We start from the raw sequence: 22,322 nt of genomic DNA, 5'->3' as shown, positions 1-22,322 counted from the left end.
GTACTTCTCTCCAGCACTTGACTCTCTCAGGGTAGCGAGACAGAGCAGTCCAAGGCTTACTCAAGGAGGTGAGGTGGGGTTAGACATTCAGAATACAGTGCACACCGTACCACCAGCTGATAAACTCAATGCCCAGTCAGTGCTTTACTTTTTATAGAAGAAAAGTACTTTAATGGACACAAGATAATTATACTACACATAAAACTAGGATAAACAGTGAAAAACAGATGTCTCTACAACCCTCTGGGACAGAGTTCTGACCCCAAACAGTATTATAGCGCCAAAACGCCAAGCGCTATAAAAACACAGTTAACATGAAAACACACAATAAGCATTGCATGTTACAGACCATGTTATACAGGGCTGCTCTCATTCACTAGAGCCTTTATACCAATCTTTGGATTGAAAAGATATAGTTTCAGCATCTGATATGAAGTCAAATGTTCTTGATCAGCCCCATAACCCCCACCCAAAGCAACAGAAGTGCCCTCCCGTCGTGAGTGAGGACGCCGCTTTAGTGGTGTCAGGGATCTGACCACAGGGGCCTGATATCTTGGCACAGTTTACTGGAGTCCCACTAGTCCAGTAGCCACTGGCTAGCTGTAGGAGGGTAGTGGCTAGACAGAGTGCCAGTTCACCCTGATACCCCCAGAGATAACAAAAAAAAGGTGGAGGGCTGTTTTACTGGCCTCTATTCATAGCTACTGCTTGTACAGGCTCCCACAGCGCAGGGGAGGAGGTTAGAGGGGATTTGATCTCACCTTCAAGGACTAGAATCAAGCTTCCCCCTCTCTGGCTCCCTTGATGTGTTGCAAGCTTCCTTCCACACCAGCTTCCTCGATGTGCCGCAAGCTTCCTTTCCACACCAACTCCTTTGATATGCTGTAAGCTTCCTTTCCACACCTTGGGCAGCAGATATCAGTGAGTAGCCTACTCTCCTTTATACTTATGGTCTGTGATAGTAGACATAGAAAGGGGGGGTTGTACTTACGAGTGTTTCTTGTGTTTCTATGCAGGAAACAGAATGCAGACATAATGAGGAATACCTAACCTGTCTTCGCCTGCAGTAGATGGTTTCTGGCTGCCAGTCCGCTATGTTTTATTTCTCCACTTTTCGGGGGCCGCTCCTAGGGAGGAGAGAAACTAGCTACTACATCACTCCTGCTGTACCTGATTCATAAGGTTAGTCAATCTGCCGAGATTGTGACAGAGTGACAAGCCCAAGTACTCTTACGGCCCGAGCGATGGACACCAACACAGTCTTGCAATCACACAGTCTTGCAATCCGTGTTGGAATCTCTTACAGCATTAAGGGTAGAAGTAGACGCAGTTAGGGGGGAGAATCTTGACATGCGGAATGAGATGGGTACCCTTAGACGTGAGGTTGCGGGATTAGCCAGGTCCAGTCCCACCAATTCTAGGGGAACACATTATATCAGAGAAGCTACATTACCCCCCCACCCCCGCTCAGGCACATTCCCACTCAACCCAGGGAGTGCAAAGTCCTTCTACCATTCAGGTTATTCAACCTGTACAATTACCCTTGGCACCTCCAGAAAGGTTTTTAGGGGATCCTAAGAAATTTGGCACTTTTCTAGGACAGTGTAAGTTTCATGTGCAAACCATCTGTCTTCCCTGATGAACATTCTAAAACAGCATTTATGTTGTCCTATTTAGGAGGCAACGCTGCGAGTTGGTCATTTCCTCTGATTGATAGAAATGATCCGGTACTGGCTGATTTTGATGAATTCTGTGAGGAAATGCGTAAGTTATTCGACCGTAAGGCTCATATGCTGTCCCTAGATAGGGAACTCATCACGCTCAAACAGGGATCACAAGATTTGTTGTCTTATATAACTAATTTTAACCGTCTTGTTGTCGAGACTGATTGGCCATCTAAAATGATAATCTCCTTGTTCTACCAAGGCTTATGAGGGGAGTTAAAAGACGTTCTGGCCCAGGTGGTGAACATGCCTACGTCGTGTGAAGAACTGATAGATCTCACGGTACAGTTGGATCACCGACTACAGGAACGCAAAGGCGATAAACATCGTTACGAGGTGCGTTTTCCCATAACAAAACCTAGAGCGGTATCAGAGGGTGCATCATCTGCCGATCCTACCGAACCTATGCAAATAGGAGTAAGAGGTCCCTTGAGTCCGGAGGAACGGACTCGCCAATGCAATCAGAAACTCTGCATGTATTGCGGAAAGTCTGGGCACTTCATTAGATACTGTAAATCAAAACCCAAGAGTGCCAGAACCATACCTGCAGTTGATTACCCCTCTCAGAATTCGGGAAACGAGAAACCTCAAACAAGTTAGAGACCCCTTGTTTGGGCTACGACATGGAGAAAGAGGTCTCTCATGCTGTATGTTATGGTATGTTATGTTAAACACATTTATTATGCGCACAGATGCTCCAGCAAAGGAACGTCCTGGCGCCCGACAAGGCAGCAACACAACACAACTGGACAGAGTAAAAGGAAAGAGCTAAGGAAACAAAAAAGTTTTAACAGCTCGACGAAAAGAGAGCAAATCCCTGATGGCACGGATTTCAAGGGGAAGGGAGTTCCACAGAACCGCAGCGCGTACTTGAAATGAGCGGCCACCAGCCCGGCGGCGCTCGAAACGGGGGACGACCGCAAGTTCGAGGTCCGAAGATCTTAAAGCACGGACTGGGATATAACGGGACAGGAGGTTAGAAAGAATCAAGGCAGGGGATCCCTTGAGAATCTTATAGGCTACACAAAGAACCTTGAACTGGATCCTTCGCGCAATCGGTAGCCAATGCAAGGTGCGCAGAGTGTTGGTTGTGGGACAGAATCTAGGTAAGCCCACAACAGCTCTAGCTGCTGCATTCTGTACCCGCTGCAGGCGGGTGATTTCAGCCTGATTTAGCCCCACTAAAAGGGAGCTGGCATAATCGAGCCGAGAGATCACCGTTGCCTGGATCACAAGTTGCCTGGTGGTAGCGTCAAAAAATTTTAATACGGGACGTAGTCCACGCAAGATGCCAAAGCAGCAGGCCGCCGTGCGCTTAGTATGGCAGACAAAGGTGAGAGTTGGGTCAAGCCACACCCCAAGGTTTTTTAACTCAGCGACCGGAGTTGGCGTAGGACTCAAATCCGAAGGCCACCACCTGTCTCCCCAGAGTTCCGTATGCTTGCCAAAGATCATAATTTCCGTCTTATTTGCGTTCAGCTGGAGACAGTTGGAGGTCATCCAGCTGGCAACCGCCCGGAGTCCATTCTGGAATCTAGGGGCATCCACATCCGCACCCCCGCTGATCGTAACCGCTAGCTGAGTGTCGTCAGCATAAGACACCATGGTCATACCCCAGTGCCTGACAACCTCAGCCAGCGGTCTCACGTAAAGATTGAATAACGTGGGACTCAGCGAGGAGCCCTGGGGGACCCCAAGATCCAGAGGATGGAATTTGGACTGATGGGGCGGAACGGCCACGCAAAAAGATCGATTGGCAAGGAAAGAATGGAACCACTGGAGTGCAGGGCCGGTGACGCCGGCTTCCTCCAAGCGTTGCAGAAGGATCGGGTGGGAGACGGTGTCAAAGGCGGCGCTCAGATCTAATTGCACCAGCGCCGCCGTTTGACCCGCATCAAGCACGGAGCGCAGGTGCTCCACCATATAGAGGAGGGCTGTCTCCTTGCTATGTCCCGCCCGAAAACCATTCTGCGTGCTATCTAAGATGTTCGCCCGTAGAAGATGGTCCGAGAGGGCAGAATTGACATGCGCCTCCGCCACTTTAGCTGGCCACGGAAGAAGTGAAATTGGGCGGTAGTTCTCAGGTTTACCAACATCCAGAGTTGTTTTTTTGAGGATGGGCATATCTACCGCCTGTTTCCACTTCACGGGAACCAGGCCGGATGCTAATGAGGTGTTAATCAAAGAGCAAACCGGCGAAAGACCGTGAGATGTTAGGTCTCTGAACAAAGCTGGCCGTAAAGGGTCAGCCGGAGACCCAGACTTGACCTGCTGAGCCAATTTCCCAAAGTTCTCCGGTGTTAAACTAGGAAAAGAATGTAAAACATCCAAAACTGGAAGCTTAGGAGGTCTACCAACAGAGGGTACGACCGTGGGAAAGGCTCTGTAGATGGCATGGACCTTTTCCAAAAAAAAGGCCGCCAAGGTTTCACAATGTGCAATAGAACCCTGATTATTCGCTACCACCTTTTTAGCTATGAGGTCTTTCAAGGCCTTAAAAATAGTTTTAGAGGGGTTGGTACTGGTACGAAATTGCAGGGCGTAGAAAGCTGCGCGGGTTCTGCAGACCGCACGATGATAAAGTTTTACGGCGGCCAAATACAAAACTTTTTTATCGCTGTCATAAGTTTTGCGCCATTCCCGCTCAGCACGCCTACAGGTGCTTTTGAGCACCCGCAGCGAATCGTCGTACCAGGGACTCGGGTCCCTTGACCTACATTTACACGAAACTAATGGAATAAGGGAGTCAAGGGCCCTAGTAACCCACTCACAGAAGCGGTCGTAGCCAACATCCACGGTGTCAACTGGGCCAAGCGGGTCAGTGGACAAAAGATGGTAAAAATCATCAAGTTTTAATTTATTCCAACACCGTCTAGGGATAGAGCGAACCGTGGGCTTGCGGGGAGGCTCATACAGTGGACACTGAATACGCACCAAGTAGTGGTCAGTCCAGGCCAAAGGGGATGGAGTGGAGGTACTAACTTCTGCCAGATTTGTAAAAAAAGGGTCTAAGGTGTGACCGCCTACATGAGTGGGCTGCGACACCAACTGAACTAGCTGAAGAGCCTCAAGATCGGCTACAGAGCTGTTTACCGCGGGTATGGTCAGGTTATCATAGTGGAGATTTAAATCGCCAAGAATGGAAAAATTTGAACAGCCTGCTGCCAACATGCTGATAGCGTCCGGGAGGGCCTCCCTGAAAGCCACATCGCTACCAGGGGGACGATAAATCAGTAGGCCCGAGAAGGCAAAATTGGGCGTAATTGAGATCTTAAACAACGCACTTTCGCAGCCACTAATTTTTTCCCCTCGCCAGTCGCACGGGTAGCAGGATTTGACCGCAAGCGCTATTCCCCCTCCTCTAAAGGAACGGTTGAGGGTATAAACCGAATACTCGGGCGGGAAGGCCAAGTTGATAACAGCCGTGTCGGTCTCCTGTAACCAGGTCTCCGTCACACAGAAGACATCCGGCGACTCCTTGCCTATCAGGTCAGAGATATCTTGGTGATGTTTTACCATCGACCTGACATTCAGGTTCCATACGCTAAAGTTTGAGCGGGAACTGTTTACAGCAGCGGCAGGGGCATTGCTCATGCTGTAGCTAACACAATGCAACCAGCGGTGCCCCACATGCACTTATGTGTCACCATAAAATGGCCAGGAGAAATGCCCGTGATGGTACACGCAATGTTAGATTCAGGAGCTACGGGCAACTTCATCGACCTACAATACGCCAGGAGATTAGGAGTCCTGTGCATCGAGAAGGAAACGCCTGAAGTAGTGAAAGCCGTTGATGGATCGGATCTGACATCAGGGCCAGTATGTTATCATACTCGTCAATTGGTCATGCAAGTAGGACAAGATCATTATGAACATATATCCTTTGATGATTTAATCGATGCTCTTCCGTTCATACTGATCCTGGGAATGCCGTGGTTGACGCAACATGACCCTGTAGTTAAGTGGGCAGCTCGTTCTATCACTCTCAGCGCTGATTACTGTGCAGAACATTGTACCCTGACTCACCTGCATGAAGAAATCAGGATGGAAACTCCTGCGAGTATACTAGCAAGCGGAGGAAGAATATTGAGGGTCAACGCAATCACTACTCTTCCGGAGGTCTACCGGAGGTACCAGGACGTCTTCAGCGAGAAAGAAGCCAGTAAGTTACCCCCACACCGGGAATACGACTGTGTAATAGAGTTGGAACCAGGAGCTAACATTCCCTGTAGTAGGGTATACGCCCTTACCGAGGCAGAGAACACCTACTTGCAACAATATCTGAAGAAGCTATTGGAGTCTGGATTCATTCGTCCGTCCACGTCCCCTGCATCATCACCTCTATTTTTCATCCCTAAAAAGGAAGGGGGATTACAAACATGCATAGACTATAGAGCTATCAATAGGGTAACCAGAAAGAACAGGTACCCTCTGACCCTGATTCCAGTCCTGTTGGACCAGTTAAAGGACGCAAGAATATATTCACCAAGTTAGACCTGCGGGGTGCATATCACCTCTTGAGAGTCCGCAGAGGAGATGAATGGAAGACTGCTTTCCGCACCAAAGACGGGCTCTACGAGTATCAGGTCATGCCCTTTGGCCTGTGCAATGCCCCAGCGGCGTTTCAGTTTTTTATGGATGAGGTGTTGAGGGGCTTGCTGGATGTCTCGTGCATAGTCTATATTGACAGCATTTCGAATTATTCCCCTACACGAGAAGACCATGTTAGACATGTGATGGAAGTTTTGGAACGATTGCAGCGTCATGAGTTGTATGCCAAGCTGGAGAAGTGCTTGTTTCATACCACAGAAGTGGAGTTCTTAGGCTATGTCATCGGCCCGAATGGAATAAGAATGGATCACAAGAAGATACAAGCCATCATTCAGTGGGAATCTCCCTCTTCTGTGAAAGCCTTGCAGAGCTTCCTGGGCTTTGCAAACTTTTACAGGAGATTCATCAAAGACTTCTCTAGGATCATACAGCCATTAACCCATCTATTGAAGAAAGGAGCGGTTTTCAAGTGGACTGACCCTGCCGAACATGCCTTCCAAGCTCTGAAGACACGCTTCGTCACAGCCCCGATTCTACGACATCCAGATGCCAGTCAGCCCTTCGTGATGGAGACGGATACATCTTATTATGCTATAGGAGGCATCCTATTGCAAAGAAACCCAGAAACAGGACAACTCCGTCCGGTGGCATACTTTTTCAGGAAATTGTCCTCCTGCGAAACAAACTACAGTATCACGGATAAAGAACTGCTGGCCATTAAGAGGGCATGCGAGGAGTGGCAACACCATCTCATGGGGGCCAGACACACTGTGGAAATCTTCACTGATCACCGGAATCTCCTCTTCTTGAAAAGCGCAAGAGCATTAACACCACGCCAGTTACGGTGGTCTTTGTTTTTCTCGGATTTTGATTTTGTGATTAAATACCGTCCGGGCCCACAAAACGGTAAAGCGGATGCCCTTTCAAGACCGGAATCAGCGTTAAAGGATCTATCTTCTGATAACGAAGACCCTCCTATCTCACTGACAGAAGGACAGGTCCCAATGGAATGGAAGAAAGCGGTGGTGAACCCAATAAGGAAAAAAAGCGGCATCCCCATGGACAGATCTTTCGAATCTCCGGCCCATCTCCCTCCTGCCGTACATCAGTAAGATGACCGAGAAGCACGTGAACACCCATTTATCCAAACATATCGAAGCAACGGAGGGCCTGGACTACTCACAATCTGGGTTCAGGCCCAACCACAGCACCGAATCAGCCCTCCTAACAGTGACCAATAACATCAGGATGACGCTGGACGGAGGGGGGTCCATTTTATTTATTTATTTATTTAAGCTTGTATCGCGCACAGCTACCCACAGTGGGTTTCCCGGCGCAAGGGATAGACTAAAGAAGGAGGCAGCTTCACCTGATTGAGCTACAGCAGACTATTAGGCACGTTGAGTGAAAAGCAGTGTCTTTAAGGCCTTACGGAAGCGAAACAAATTGGTCTCTAATTTTAGAGCCAATGGGAGTGATTCTGGTGCTGTTGGATCTATCCGCTGCTTTCGATACGGTGTCACACGAGGTGCTTCTCGGTCGTCTGAGGGATGTGGGACTAGGGGGTATGGCTCTGTCCTGGATGGAGAGCTTTCTTTCAGGCCGTTCTCAAGAAGTCAGGTTGGGCTCCCACAAATCCATCTCTAGGGAGCTCACCAAGGGAGTGCCACAGGGCTCATGCCTAAGCCCCACATTATTTAATGTGTACGTGGCCCCCTTGGCTGACTTAGTGAGATACTTTGGGTTCACCCCGGTGTCGTATGCCGACGACACCCAACTTCTGTTCCCTTTTAAGACCTTCACGCCTGCACTAAAAAAATCGTTTGCAGATGGAATGAGGGCAGTGTCAGAGTGGATGGCTAAGAACTGCCTACAATGTAATGTAGGAAAAACAGAAGTAATGTTGTTTGGGGAGGCAGCGACACTATGGTCCCCCGGGTGGTGGCCCTTGGAACTGGGACCTGTCCCCAGTCCTAAACAGACCGTTAAAAACTTGGGGGTGCTATTAGATCAAGCACTAACATTGAAAGATCATGTAAACCAAGTGGTTGGCACCTGTTTTCGTGACATTGGACTGCTGAGAAGGGTTTTTCCATACTTACCTGACAGTCATAGGAAGACACTGGTCCAGGCGTTAGTCATCAGCAGATTGGACTATTGCAATGGTCTTCTCTTATCAGCTAATGAAGAACAGCTCAACAAATTGCAAATAGTCCAAAATACCGCGGCGAGGCTTGTCCTTAACGTTCCACCTAGGACTCCCTCCCGCCCTCTGCTGACTAAACTCCACTGGCTCCCAGTGCGGCAACGCATTAAGTTCAAAATCTTATGCACTATTCACAAATGTCTGTCAGGTACCGGTCCCAAGTATCTGACAAAAGCTTTCTTACCTTATGTTCCTGGACGCTCCTTACCTTCCAGTAATCTGCAGTTAATACAGGTACCCAGAATTAAAAATCCAGGCAGGGAGGCCGCGCCCTGGCCCACACTAGACCTGTCCTCTGGAACTCACTGCCTCATATACTGAGACAAATCACTAACCACCTAACCTTCCGAAAGTCCCTCAAAACTAATTTATTCATAAACATCTAAACCACATAATCAAAGTCTAATTATCCCTCTGACCATGGATCAGCACGAGTTATATTCTTCCACTGGCAAAAGCGCGGAGATACCCCTTCGGGGGTCGAATCAGGCGCTATATAAGAATATAAATAAATAAATAAATAAATAAATAAATTCTTCAAGAGGCATCCTTCACTCCAACTGCTTCGGCAATCACATGCTCCTCTGATTTTCTGAAACAAGTCGAAGAGAAAGTCGAAGCTGTTGATGTGCAATCCTGGATAGCTAAAGAACCGATGCAGAGAACATTGAGAAACAAGCTTCTCTTCAGGGATAGACAATTGTATGTACCTGAAACAGAACTACGGAATCAAGTCCTACAATGGACTCATGACTCTTCTTTATGCGGACACATGGGGGTTAAAAAAACTTTACAAACCACTTCCAGATATTTTTGGTGGGAGACTTTACGGAAGGACATTGAAGAATATGTGGCTAAGTGCCCCATATGCACTCAGGCCAAGGCTCAGCATCAAAGAAGTAGTGGATTATTACGTCCCATACCAATACCCCCTGCACCATGGCACACGGTATCCATGGATTTCATCGTGGAGATGCCTCTCAGTCACGGCAACAACACCATCCTAGTGGTTATAGACCATCTAATCAAAATAGGTCATTTTATAGCATTGACCAAGTTGCCCACGTCAGGAGAGTTAGCCATAGTCTTCTTGCAAAATGTGGTACGGTTACACAGCGTTCCCTCTATTCTTGTCATGGATAGAGGTACGCAGTTCACTTCTAAATTCTGGAAGGCTCTGTGTGATATCATGAAAATCGATGCCCGTTTGTCAACAAGCTATCATCCGCAGACAGATGGCAAAACTGAGAGACTTAACCAAACGCTGGAGCAGTATTTAAGGTGTTTTACCCTTCAACAGGATGAGGAATGGAGAACGCTGTTGTGGATGGCGGAGTTCGCCTACAATAGCGCTACTCATTCTTCTTTGGGATGCTCGCCCTTCTTTTGCCTTAACGGGTTTCATCCCAATTTTCTGCCATTCGACCACCCTGGTATATCCACCCATCCTTCTATTCAAGAACACCATGTTCACCTTACTTCTATTGCACAGGAGGCCATAGAGCTTTTGGAGGCAGCCAGAAACCATGACAAAATACACGCAGACAGAAAAAGAACCCCTGAGCCAGCATATACACCAGGTTGGTTGAGTACCAAGTACCTAAAGTTGAAGGGGAACACACGTTTGCAACCTAAATATGTTGGTCCATATCCCATTGTTGCTGTAATTAATCCAGTAGCCAAGAAGCTTAAACTTCCCTCCTCGTGGCACATACACCCTGTGTTCCATGTGTCCCTATTGAAACCATATGTGCAGGGTACCAGAGCTTCAGTGATGCCTCAGCCTATAGATATAGATGGGGACAGGGAGTATGAGGTGAGAGCGGTGCTCGATTCCCGGAGGGTGAGGGGAGTCTTGCAGTATTTGATTGATTGGAAAGGGTATGGGCCTGAAGAACGCTCCTGGGAACCTCACGGTAATCTTTGCTGTCCTGGCCTTTTGAGACGTTTTCACGCCTTGTACCCTTCTAAGCCTGGTGGACTGCCGAGACGTCGGTCGTTGAGAGGGGGTTCTCTCACGTTTTCGGCGCTTTAGTCGCAAAACTCAACACCCAGAATGCCTGTTGTGTAGTCTGTCTTCTGTCTCCATACTTCAGCTTCATCCTGTTTCCTATATCCGCCCCTCTCTGGAAGCTTTCGGTGCTTGTTACCTGTGTGCCTGCCTTTCCCCATACTTGTTTGGACCTGAGATTCCTGCCTGTGAAAGAACGAGTGGATTATTCATCGAGATTTCGCTGTAGTGAGCCGCGATAGACGACTTCCGTTAACACGGCTAGCCTGTGCCCTCTGACCTTGGGAGCCGCGCTGAGAAGCCGCGAAGGAGAGACGCTCTCAGCTGCTGCAGTAAGATCTTGCCAATTGACTTGAAGAACCACGTAGTGAGCCGCGAGAAGGAGACGCCTGCAGCGAACGCGGTAAAAACTGTGCTTTTTGATCTGGGGAGCCGCGAGAGAGAGACGATCTCAATTAATGCAATCTGTACTAACAGACAAGTATTCTGGCTCTTCTCTTTTTGTTCGTTTTTGTTTTGTTTAATTCTGAACACTGAGACTATTGGATAATAGTTGAACTCTGAGCTGTTGAGAGGCTCGAATAGTATACCTTGCTACTTACAAAGGAGAATAGATACATTGTATCCAGAGGATTACCGAGGACTTGTGCATTTGTTTATCAGAGCAAGAAGAGACGTCAGTTGGGGCGCAAATTAGCTTCCTATATATATATATCAGAACTAAGACTACTACTCTTCAGAACTGTTGTTCTCTGAACTCTTCTGTTTCTTTTTCCTTTACTTTATTGTTTCCTTTTTGTGCCCTTTTTACTTGGATGATTGTGGCAGCAGATATCAGTGAGTAGCCTACTCTCCTTTATACTTATGGTCTGTGATAGTAGACATAGAAAGGGGGGGTTGTACTTACAAGTGTTTCTTGTGTTTCTATGCAGGAAACAGAATGCAAACATAATGAGGAATAGCTAACCTGTCTTCGCCTGCAGTAGATGGTTTCTGGCTGCCAGTCTGTTATGTTTTATTTCTCCACTTTTCCCCTTCCCTGGGTGAGGTCCTCCGAGGGGAGTGTTATGTACATGACTCACTATGGGGGCCGCTCCTAGGGAGGAGAGAAACTAGCTACTACATCGCTCCTGCTGTACCCGATTCATAAGGTTAGTCAATCTGCCGAGATTGTGACAGTAAGGCAGCTCTCGTGCCCCACGCCCGCTCCGCCTGGAGAGACCGAAGTAGTTAAAAGGCAGAGGGACGTGTCGCAGGAAGTGGAGTAAATGAGAGGAGGTGTGTTCTGGGATCGCATGATGTGTCAGCGGCTCCCGCTGACTGTACCTTCTGTCTGACACTTCTCGGAGGCTGGCTGTGTAGAGTGACTGATCTCAGACTTTAATCAGCAGCTGAACTGTCGTAAGTACATCTCTCAAGTGCAAAGGTTTAGGAATCTGTACAGTTTGTTCTGGTGAGGTGAGGGGAGGGATCTTTCTCTGATAGCAGTTTGGCAAAGTGGAAACCTGGATTGGCGGTTGCTTCCACTACTGTTTGTGGACATGAAATTTACTTCAGAACATTTCGGGAAGCAGTACGAAAAGAGGCTTTATTTTAATCCTTTTTTAAAAGATTTGCCCTCATCTGCCTTCTGAAGAAATAAACATTTCGCTGGCTATTTTTAAAACTCTTTAGATGGTTCTTCAAAGCACCCCATCTGAAAACTTTTTAACAACCCCTCTCAATTTCTTCGTGATAAATGAGCTTTGCTAAAGTAGTGTCACTTTATTTTAGTAGCCAACTTCCTTTTTCGCAGCTTGGTTGCTAGCTTTTCTAGGCACGGGGAGAACCAACACAAAGGCTCCTTTTTTTCTGGGTGAAGCGACCTGCTGCTGCCAGAGCCTGCTTCCCTGGGGCTGTGTGCAGGAGAGTGCCAGGTAAATAAGAAAAATAAACTGTTTGCTCTCTTCATGCCTTTTTTCCTGCGTTCAATTATTGCTTCTTCCACTTCACTGCGTCACTTGCCCTTCCCCACTTCGTTCTTCTGTTCTAACTTCTAACATGCATCACACAACAGAGACTTAAAACTAAGCAACGAGAGTCATATAGAAAGCTAATGTCCAAGAACACTTAATTGGCTTTAACGGTGGCCCCTATTTCACATAAAAAAGTAAGCGCCCTATGCCAACTTTGAAACAAACTTTTGTTAATCGGTAACAATTGACAACTTGGGAGAAACTCTTTAGTACAACCCTAACTGGGAATAAGATAGAAAAGTAGCGGTTGCTCGCTTTATCTAGGGCTCCAGGCCAGTTTTCAGGGTTGATCCTCCCCCTCCTCTACATCCCTCAGGATCTCTCCTGCCTCAGCTCCCTTGTTTGAAAGGAGCAAGAATGGATGTCATTTTAGATTCAATCTCTCTGATCCCTACCCCTCTTCCCAGTCTAACAAAGCGGGTGAGTCACCTATTCAGGCTGCTCTTATTAATGCCCGCTCCTTACCAAAGCATTCAGAAGAAGTGCATGAATTCATCATTGACAAAGGTCTTGATATCCTTTTTATCACGGAGACGTGGCTGAATGAGAGCTGCGCCCCTGTGGTTGAACTGGCTGTTCCCAGAGGGTTCAAGATCACTAGACTGGATCGTAATATAGGCAGGGGAGGAGGTTTAGCTGTAATATATAGGGAGAAGTGGTCACTGATGAAAGAATGTACAGGGGGATTGAGGATGGGGAAGTTTTGGAATTCTCCATGGCCCTGTCCCCTCAATTTACCTTGGGGGGTCTGCTGATTTACCGTCCACTAGGTCCTTTGGGCACTTTTATCAAATCCCTGGAGGAGGTTGTCATCCAGAGAGCACTTAGATTCCCATATTTTTTAATGCTGGGAGACTTCAATTTACACATGGACATGAGCCTAGCTCCTGGAGTAAAAGACCTGGAGGAGATTTGTAATCTTGGCCAGTTGGTGCAACAGGTGCGCTCTGCCACTCACGTAGGGGGTCACTGCTTGGATTTAGTATATTCTAACTTTAACATTTTAATTGACCCACCCCTCCCTATCACCTGGTCTGACCACTTTCCAGTTCACTTTTCTTGGGACATTAACAACATTCGTGTGCTGCCTAAGTCCAAGCCTGAGGAATACCCTAGAAGAATTAATATTCCGGACTTGGTGGAGGCCCTCATGCACACTGCCCCAGGGAAAGCACAAAATTTGGATGAAGCTGTCGATAATTTTTCATCATGGATAGACTCTTCTATTAGATCACTCCCAGAGTGTAAAGGGAAAAATAACCGTATACTGATCAGTTAAAGATTTTAAAATTAGGATGTAAGGAGCGAGAACGAGTATGGAGAAGGAATTATTGTCCCACTGCAAAATAGGAACTCCGAGTAGCTCAACAAAATTACTATGCGGCGATTAAGACGGCCAAGGGGGAATTTTACGCGGCTAGAATTCTTAAAGCTAGGAATAATAGCCGAGAAATTTTCTCCATTGTTAAGAGCTTTACAGCCCCGGTGGCAGAGAAGATGTCAGCCCCGATCTCTACAGATTGGTGTGAGCAACTATCCACATATTTTATTGATAAAATACAAAAGATTCAAGATAGTCTCAAACCCTCTGACCAGCCACCCCCTCTGCAAGCCGATCAACTTCCACTCGATCGACTACCTTCACCCTCACCATGCCAAGTAACAGAGGTTAAAGCCGTGATGTCTAAATTTACTTATGTTGAGGAGATGGATGTGATGGCTATATTAAAAGCTCTGAAGTCGTTGTCCCCAGCAGATCCATGCCCTGCGAGAGTTCTGAGTGGAGTGGCCGAGGTAATTGCCCCTATGGTTACTGCTCTGGTCAACGAGTCACTAGTTTTAGGAATGGTGCCCTCCCAGTGGAAACAAGCCAAACTCCTCCCTCTGATTAAAAAACGTACTGCAGATCCACTGATTACATCCAACTACCGGCCCATATCCCTTCTCCCAGCCCTTGCCAAAGTATGCGAGAAGGCCGCATTTCAGCAGCTGGAGAGGTTCGTGGAATCCTTCGGGGCACTTCATCCGGCCCAGTCGGGGTTCCGTACCTCTTTTAGCACCGAGACTGCGCTTGTGGAGGTGGCAGAGGCCATCAGGGAGTGCCTGGACGGAGGCGGCAGAGCGGCTCTAATTTTATTGGACCTCTCTGCCGCGTTCGATACGGTGCCTCACCTCCAGCTTTTGTCTAGGCTGGAGGATATTGGCATCTCGGGCGCGGTCCTTGGGTGGATCAGGTCTTTCTTGTCTGACCGGTCTCAACAAATCTGGTTACCTCCCTTTCATTCTTCTAACCGCAGGGTAGAGACTGGAGTACCACAAGGGTCGACCTTGAGTCCCCTTTTATTTAATGTCTATTTAACACCTTTGATTCTGCTGGCAGAGAACTTGGGTGCGAAAATAATGGCATACGCAGACGACACCCAACTTCTCTTTACCTGGAACAAGGATAATACCTGCACTTCAGGAGTCCGCCAATGCCTATCCTCTGTATTTGCTTGGCTAGCAAGAGCCTGCCTCAAGTGCAATGAGGACAAATCAGAAATCTTGCTCTACGGCCAATTTCCAACTGACTTTAGGGAGTCCATTTGGCCCAGTGGATTACCTTGCCCTAAGGGAGAGGGTGGGATTGCTAAGAACCTAGGAATCTGGTTTGGTGCCGATCTGCGTTTTTGCGACCAGATTTCTAGACTGGCTGGGACTTGTTTTGGCACTTTGACCACCCTTCGAAGATTCTTTCCCCTTCTCCCCCAAGCGGCCAAAGAAACGGTAGCCAGGGCATTGGTGCTCTCCCGCCTGGACTACTCGAATGCCCTTTACATTGGGGCACCTGACTATCTGATTAGAAAGCTACAGGTAGTCCAGAATGTGACGGTGAGACTCCTCTATAACATCCCGAGGAGGCTCAGCGTTCGTAAGCAACTGAGGGAGCTTCATTGGCTTCCAGTGGCCCAAAGAGTGCGTTTTAAGGCTCTAGTACTCGTTTATAAAGCCCTGCATGGACCTTGTCCACCCTACCTTGCAAAAAGATTTGCCTTTTACCTACCGACCCGTCAGCTGCGATCTGCCTCCCGAAGGCAGGTGGTTGTCCCCAGATTTAAGAGAGTTCGCTTGGGGGGGCAATCTCTGACGGTAAGGGGAGCTCTGATGTGGAACGCCCTTCCTGATGCTCTAAGACATTCCCCCAACCTGATAAATTTTAAAAAACTGTTAAAAACTCACCTTTTTACACATCTTGAATAGCTGTCTCCCCGATCACTCTGATTCAGTTTCCTCACCGCGCCAGGACAGTCCCGACTAACAGTGCGCGTTATAAATTAATATATAACATAACATAACAAGAAGGGGAGTTATCGGCCGCCTGTGGAATCCTGAATTTTCTGCCCCTCCCCCACCATCTGCCCCAGCCCTTCCTGCAGGAGCAGTGCACACACAGAGCAGGAGAACCTTTTGAAATCGGAACTCTCTGTGTACGGATCCCAAAATCACACCATTCATGACTTAAAAGTAATTTTACTTAAACAGTTCTGCAAGAACCAGGCACCATAAGTACAAACAACCATTAAAAATGCAAGAGGCCTCGCCTTTCATTAAGTTAAAGCCATTTGCTTTGCTATATAGTACCATTAGCAAAGCAAATGGCTTTCACTTAATCAAAAGCGAGACCTATTGCATTTTCAATGCTGGTTGTTTAACGAGGTGTGAGTAGGATAGACAACAATCCTGATCCTAGCTAGATTTAACGTTTTTCAAGTTTCTGTCCTCCTCGATCTACTGTGGGTCACCAAATGTTGCAATTTTTGCTCGTCATCTGAGATGTGTTGTCCTCAGGGCAGGATATAAATCACGGACTGTGAGGCACATCAATGGTCCAGAAAGATATACCAGCTCTGGGAAGGGATGCAGCACACAAAATGACATAATACCTTTAGAGAGGTGACTGTACGTCTAAAGGTTTACATTAGCTAAATAGAGTTAACGGCCAGTCAGCCTTTGGTTGGCTAATTTATTCAATGCTTTTCTCAAGTTGGAGCTGTAATAGGTGGTGTGACCAATTTAGTGTATTTAGAAAAGCAAAACACAATTTAGTGACTTTAGAAATTTTTCACCATCTCGGTTTTGTTGTAATTTGGAAATTTCTGCGCATCTAACAAGTGACCAACAGCTAGATGGTTAACAACCAAATTTTCGACGAAGAGGTCAGCTGCAGAATCTTCCGCCTTTTCCGGAACACCGATGATGCGAACGTTGTTCCGCCGAGCCCTCCCTTCAAAATCCTCCAGACGACGGACGAAGAGATCATTGGAGGCCCTATAAGTTGCGGACCTCAGTCTGAAAATCAGCAACATCACTCGTCAGACTGGAGGTCTTAATGTCCAATGACTTGACTTTCTCGTTCGTTTTAGTCAAGTCCGTACGGATCAGATTGACATCGATCGCCACAGTATCAAGTTTTTGGGCGAGGGTCTCCATTTGTGGCCCAAGGGAGGATTTGATCCCATCTATGGTGGCCATAACGTCTTGCAGGGTCGGTTCAGTTGCCGAAGTCGGAGCATCTCTAGTGTCCTCCGGCGATCTGCCCAATCCGCTAGGAGATCCCTTAGTCTGGGCATAACGATCCATGTTGTTGGTCTGGGTATAGCCACCCCGCCGAGTTGTCTTGAGCTTCTGCTTTTCCCCCTCCGATTTCCCCGCCATTATGGAGTATAAACCAACGTGAGGCAGGTAGACTAAGTAAAAAGATGGCGGCTCCAGGACCACAGGGCTGTGGTCCAACCTCACTCGGAGGGCACACTCCAGGTATTCTCTCAAGATTCTCAAAGAGGTGAGGAGGTATGCTCGGATGTGGCGTAGAATAGCCGACCTCGGCACTAAGGGGCCGCTCGCAGTCGAATCTCCCTTCGGGAAAGACCAAATCGAAAGAGAAAGTCAACCAGACCGGTCATCCCCACCACCTCAGGCCGATGTTGTTCAACTACTGCTCAGGTACTGTGCCAACTCCACAGCCGGGTATCACGGAGGCATAGGCCGTAATCTTCTGAACACCACAGCTCCAGTTCCCGGGGTCCGATTCGGAATCAGAAAGCAGATCTCGCCCCACCCGTGGTTCATCTTCACAGATATTTCAATGAAGGACAGGATAAACGACAGAATAGATGTGGGAGGCTACGAGGGTCTCGGGAGCCCTGTGCTCACGCGGCCATCTTGGTCACGCGCTAAGCTCCTGAAGCTGATGATTTTTAAACTAACACTCACAATTCAATTAATTTCATATGCAGAGACAGCCTTACTAAATATAGCAGACGACATCCACAAATGTATGGATGCTGGTCGATGCTGCCTGTTCATCCTCCTAGACCTATCCGCGGCCTTCGACACGGAAGACCACAAACTTCTTCTCAACACACTAAAACAACAAACCGGAGCAGAAGGCGTGGTGCTGAAATGGTTCACCTCCTTCTTTCACAACCGTTCCCAACAAATCAAAATAAAAAATGCAATCTCTGATGCCTCCACCATAACCAGAGGTGTCCCTCAGGACTCAGTCCTCTCACCTACTCTTTTCAATATCTACATTGAGCCCCTCACTACCATAATCAATCAAGCCAACATCACCTACCACCTTTAAGCAGATGAATTCAGCTCTACCTGGAAGTTTCCTCCCCAGAAGACATTTTCCGCCTCAACGACACCCTAAAAAATAAATTCAAAACTGGCTATCAGGAAATCCTTCTCCTCTCACACGATGGACAAACCCACCTGGTCCAAGAATGGATTAAGCTTATGGACTCCCTAAACTTCGACTGTACCCTGACCGGCTCCGCCAAGTCGCTGGGCATCCGACTCGACCCTAACCTGAACAGGAGTGCACACATAAAGGCCACCGTTAGCAGTACCGACTACAAACGAAAACTACTCAACAAAATCAAGTACTTCCTCCCGCAGAATGATCTCAAGACTGCAACGCAAGCCTGGGTTCTATCCAGACTAGACTACGGAAATGCTACCCTCACAGGCACAGCAAAATCTCGCCTAGCCCCCATGAGATCAACTCTAAACGCAGCAGCAAGGATGGTCTCTGGAGCAAAAAGGCACGATCATATATCACCCTCTCTGAAAAACCTCAAATGGCTACCCATTGAAGCTCGCTGCCAGTTCAAAACTGCTTGTCTCACCTACAAAGTCCTTCACACTGGCAAACCAGTCTACCTTGCAGCAAGCTCACCAAGGCAGGCCAGGCAAGAAACCGGAGGAACACCAACAACCTACTTCTCATTCTCCCAAAAAGACTCAAACAAAAAGCACTGGCGTGCTCCTTCTCAAGAAATGCCCCCAAAATCTGAAACTCTCTACCAGCAGATCTCAGAACCAACCCCTCGTTTGTGACCTTCAAAAAGAACTCAAAGATCTCCTCCTCGCTCGACACCTTTAACCTTCAGACAAATACACTGCAATACTTTCCCATAGACTCTCCTTTTTGCTCTGTCTGTCTACCCTCTCTTATTTATCCCTGACCCTCCCCCGCCCAGCAGCACTCACTCAGCAAGCCACCACTGAAATAAAATGAGAATAACTCAATTTTATTATCATTTTATTTTTTCTTGTTGTGGCCGCAGCAGCTTTGGGAAGCGGGCGAGCGGGGCTGATCGGCTGAAGGAGCAGGGGAGGATAGAAGTGTTTTTCACTCCCTACATGTGCATGAATGTTTGGCCGACCGTCCAAACATTCATGCACACATAGCATGCTCTCCACCCACGCAGTGTTACATGCTTGGGTGGAAAACATGTCCAGGCCCCAAATCCATGTCTGAATGCCAAACCACGGTGCTCAAACTAATCACAACGCTTTGTGCTTGGCTCCGAGGAGCTTGGGTGATTCCTGGGTCCTTCCTTTTCTGGCCAGAGGAAGGAGTGGAGAGACGCGACGACACGGACATGAGGTACATATTTTATTTACCCCGCCATCCCCGACCAGTGCCGGCCTCCACTGTTTGCAATACCACTCAAACAAAATAAATGTCTCATCAGGAAGTATCAAGTGATTCCATCATTTAACCCCTTCGCTGCGGGGGGGGAGGGGGGGACGAGCGGCGCTCGCATGCTCGTGACGGAGCCGCTCCGTCACGAGCCGCGGTTGCGCTGTGCTCATGACGGAGCGGTTCCGTCATGGCCCCGCCCGCTCAATAGAACGCACGCGCAGGCGCAGCGGCAGGGCCATGACGGAACCGCTCTGTCATGAGCACAGCGCAACCGCGGCTCATGATGGAGCGGCTCCGTCATGAGCATACAAGGGGTTAAAGCCAATACCGGTTTCTAGGCACACTTTACATTTGTACATTGACCAGTTGCACACATTTACAATTCTTTCGGGCAAGCACGCAGATTGGCAAGGAAGCTTGTTTAGATGCCGGCCCCTCTATCGGTTTCAAAGCACAGGAGACTCCCTGCCTTGCACTCCAGCTGAAGCATTTCAACTCTAGGAATTAACGATGGACGGGTGACTTTTCATAAATAGTAGGGGAACTGTTTGTCTAAAATTTAAAAAAGTATTGGCCCCTCAGATCCCGCCCACTTCGTCTCACACTGTATAGGGACACCATGTAGAGGCAACCTGCTCTTCTTCGGTACTTCAACATATACACCCAGAATTAAGAGTATCAATCATAGTACTGGAAGCATTTTCAGACAGTCTAAGAATTAAATTAGCAAACGAATTTCAGAGACAATGTGGCGTCTGCATAGTGCAGTGATTCGGGGGATGTCTGTGAACATAACAATGAATGTACCGGGTGATTCAACCCTAGTGTGTGCTACGACAGACCCGGCTACTGCATGCTTTGTGCGCGTGTCTGGGACTGTGTCTTGTTGTGCTGCACTGTTACTCACTGCTGTCTCATCACGATGGGCTTCGGGGTACTGAAAGGGTTGCATACTGCAGGCACAGGACGGGCGGCAGTGGACGATGTTCCTTCCTACACAGAGACCGATAAAAGAGGAGAAACAACTCTCCCAACCGGCTTCAGGAAGTGCAGAACACCGAGGAACGCGGTCTAGACGAGCTTTTTCTGCAACCCGACGCAAACATGGACGCCAGCTTGGAGTGTGTTGATTTGCGATTCCTCCTGCCCTTTTGTAGCTGTTTATGGAAATTAAGCTATAATAAAATAAAATTTGGAGAACAGAAAAGACATGCTTACCTATTACGTTCCTTTTCTTGAAATTGTTTACTTGATATTATTTATTAAGTGAACAAATTATGAGGAGTTTTTATAACTGAAGGACAACACTCTAGATAGATGAAACGTTAATAAAAGAGTTTGCTATATGAAGTACATTTCTTTTTTGTTCTGTGCGACTTAAAATCCATAAATAATGCATAATGGAAGCTGTGGTGTTGTCTTCTCGTTTTACAGGATGGGTGAGTTGGCGGATATCGTATAGTCCTCTTTCTATGTTGTCGAGGACCACTGAGATGCAGTAAAATCTATCTACCAGGCGGCTGGCATCTTTCCGCTTGAGAAATACAAAGCTTCCTGCGCCCGCAATCAAAACAACACTGTTATATCATCCCGGGTATGGCGTTCATACGTATATTCAAAGGTCTTACAGCTTCACAAATATTGCAGCAGTTTTAGTTGAGGAAAGAGAGAAAACCTGTATGAGCGTAAAATTAAGGTGGCAGGAGTGGGAAACTGGAATCCCATGGCTAAAGGTGAGGAAATAGGAAGAAGCTGGGGAAGGGCGCAAGTTGAGAAGGAGTCGGGAACAGGCGGTGTACTGGTACTCCGTTTGTAAGGAAGTAAAGCAGATGTGCTGTTTCTAAAATGCCACTACGTGATAGGATGATCCCAACGGGTGAGAAAGAGATTTTAATTTAACAAGAAAATAACGCTTATAATAATTACATTTGCAGAATTAACGTGCAAGCCTTGATGGAAATGTTTCAACTTCTACATAGACTGATGTTTAGAACATTTATACTAGAATGTTAAAGATGTAGTGTATAATATATGGTAAAGTAAGCCTGAATTGGCAAACTTCACGTGAGCACATACTTTTTATAATTTTGTTGCAAACGTAACATTGCTGTCTGAGTACTATTGTATTTGTGTGATCCTGTTCCCAGGAGAGCATCGGACACTGACTGACTAACCAAAGATGTGAAGAGCAACATGTTGCAAAGCTTCGCGAAAAATGTAGTCTACCATAGTGTGTGTTCCTAGTGTAGGTTACTTTACCACACCTTTTGCCGTTCCCTTTTTTCCTCACTTGCTATTAGGTTTTATGCAGACTTATACCGTATGTCATTTTTGCTTTGAGACTCTACCAATTTCCTTGAGCAAGACCTCTGAACTCCTGGTCATTGAACTCTGCTCTCCCCTCGCGCAGCTCTGTCGTTGCGCCGCTTCCCCCAGCACCTCTCCATTCTCTGGTAGGTGTTCAGGGCCTCCTGCACCCGTACACTCCTGCCTGCGCCTCATCCCTGATGGTCCAGTGGGAGAGCCTTGCTCTTCTGCTGGTCCCCTCAGCCAGCCCTCTGTTGTTCTGTTTGTTTTTTCTCTATTTTGTCCATGTGTGCCTTTCTGTTTTTGCTTTTTTGTTTAGGTGCCTTTTGTCTGTTTGTATTGTTTGCTTCTGTTGCTGCCTTCACCGTTTTCCTTTCCGCTCCCTTTCTCGTCGCTGTTGTCCTTGCGGCCCCTACTCCCCTGCAGCTCCTGCCTGTGCCTCATCCCGGTAGTCAAGTGGGAGAGCCTTGCTCTTCTGCTGGTCCGCTCAGCCATCACTCTATTGTTCTGCTGTTTGTTTTTTCTCTGTTTT

At 47.5% G+C, this 22,322-nt stretch overlaps 1 protein-coding gene across 1 annotated transcript in view; it reads right to left on the bottom strand.

Annotated features, from left to right (window-relative positions):
- PREP (prolyl endopeptidase) overlaps positions 1-20,555 on the bottom strand; it is a 721,276-nt gene extending 700,721 nt beyond the window's left edge. Inside the window, exon 1 of the mRNA XM_086926706.1 lies at positions 20,391-20,555. Coding sequence (XP_086782832.1) covers positions 20,391-20,435 — 45 coding nt within the window. The 5' untranslated portion in view covers positions 20,436-20,555. The remainder of the gene's footprint in view (positions 1-20,390) is intronic.
- Positions 20,556-22,322: the final 1,767 nt, after the last annotated feature.

The sequence above is a fragment of the Lissotriton vulgaris genome, chromosome 6 (genome assembly GCF_964263255.1).
Source record: "Lissotriton vulgaris chromosome 6, aLisVul1.2, whole genome shotgun sequence".
Classification (NCBI taxonomy): Eukaryota; Metazoa; Chordata; class Amphibia; order Caudata; family Salamandridae; genus Lissotriton; species Lissotriton vulgaris.
This window is presented reverse-complemented; position numbering and strand designations above follow the sequence as displayed.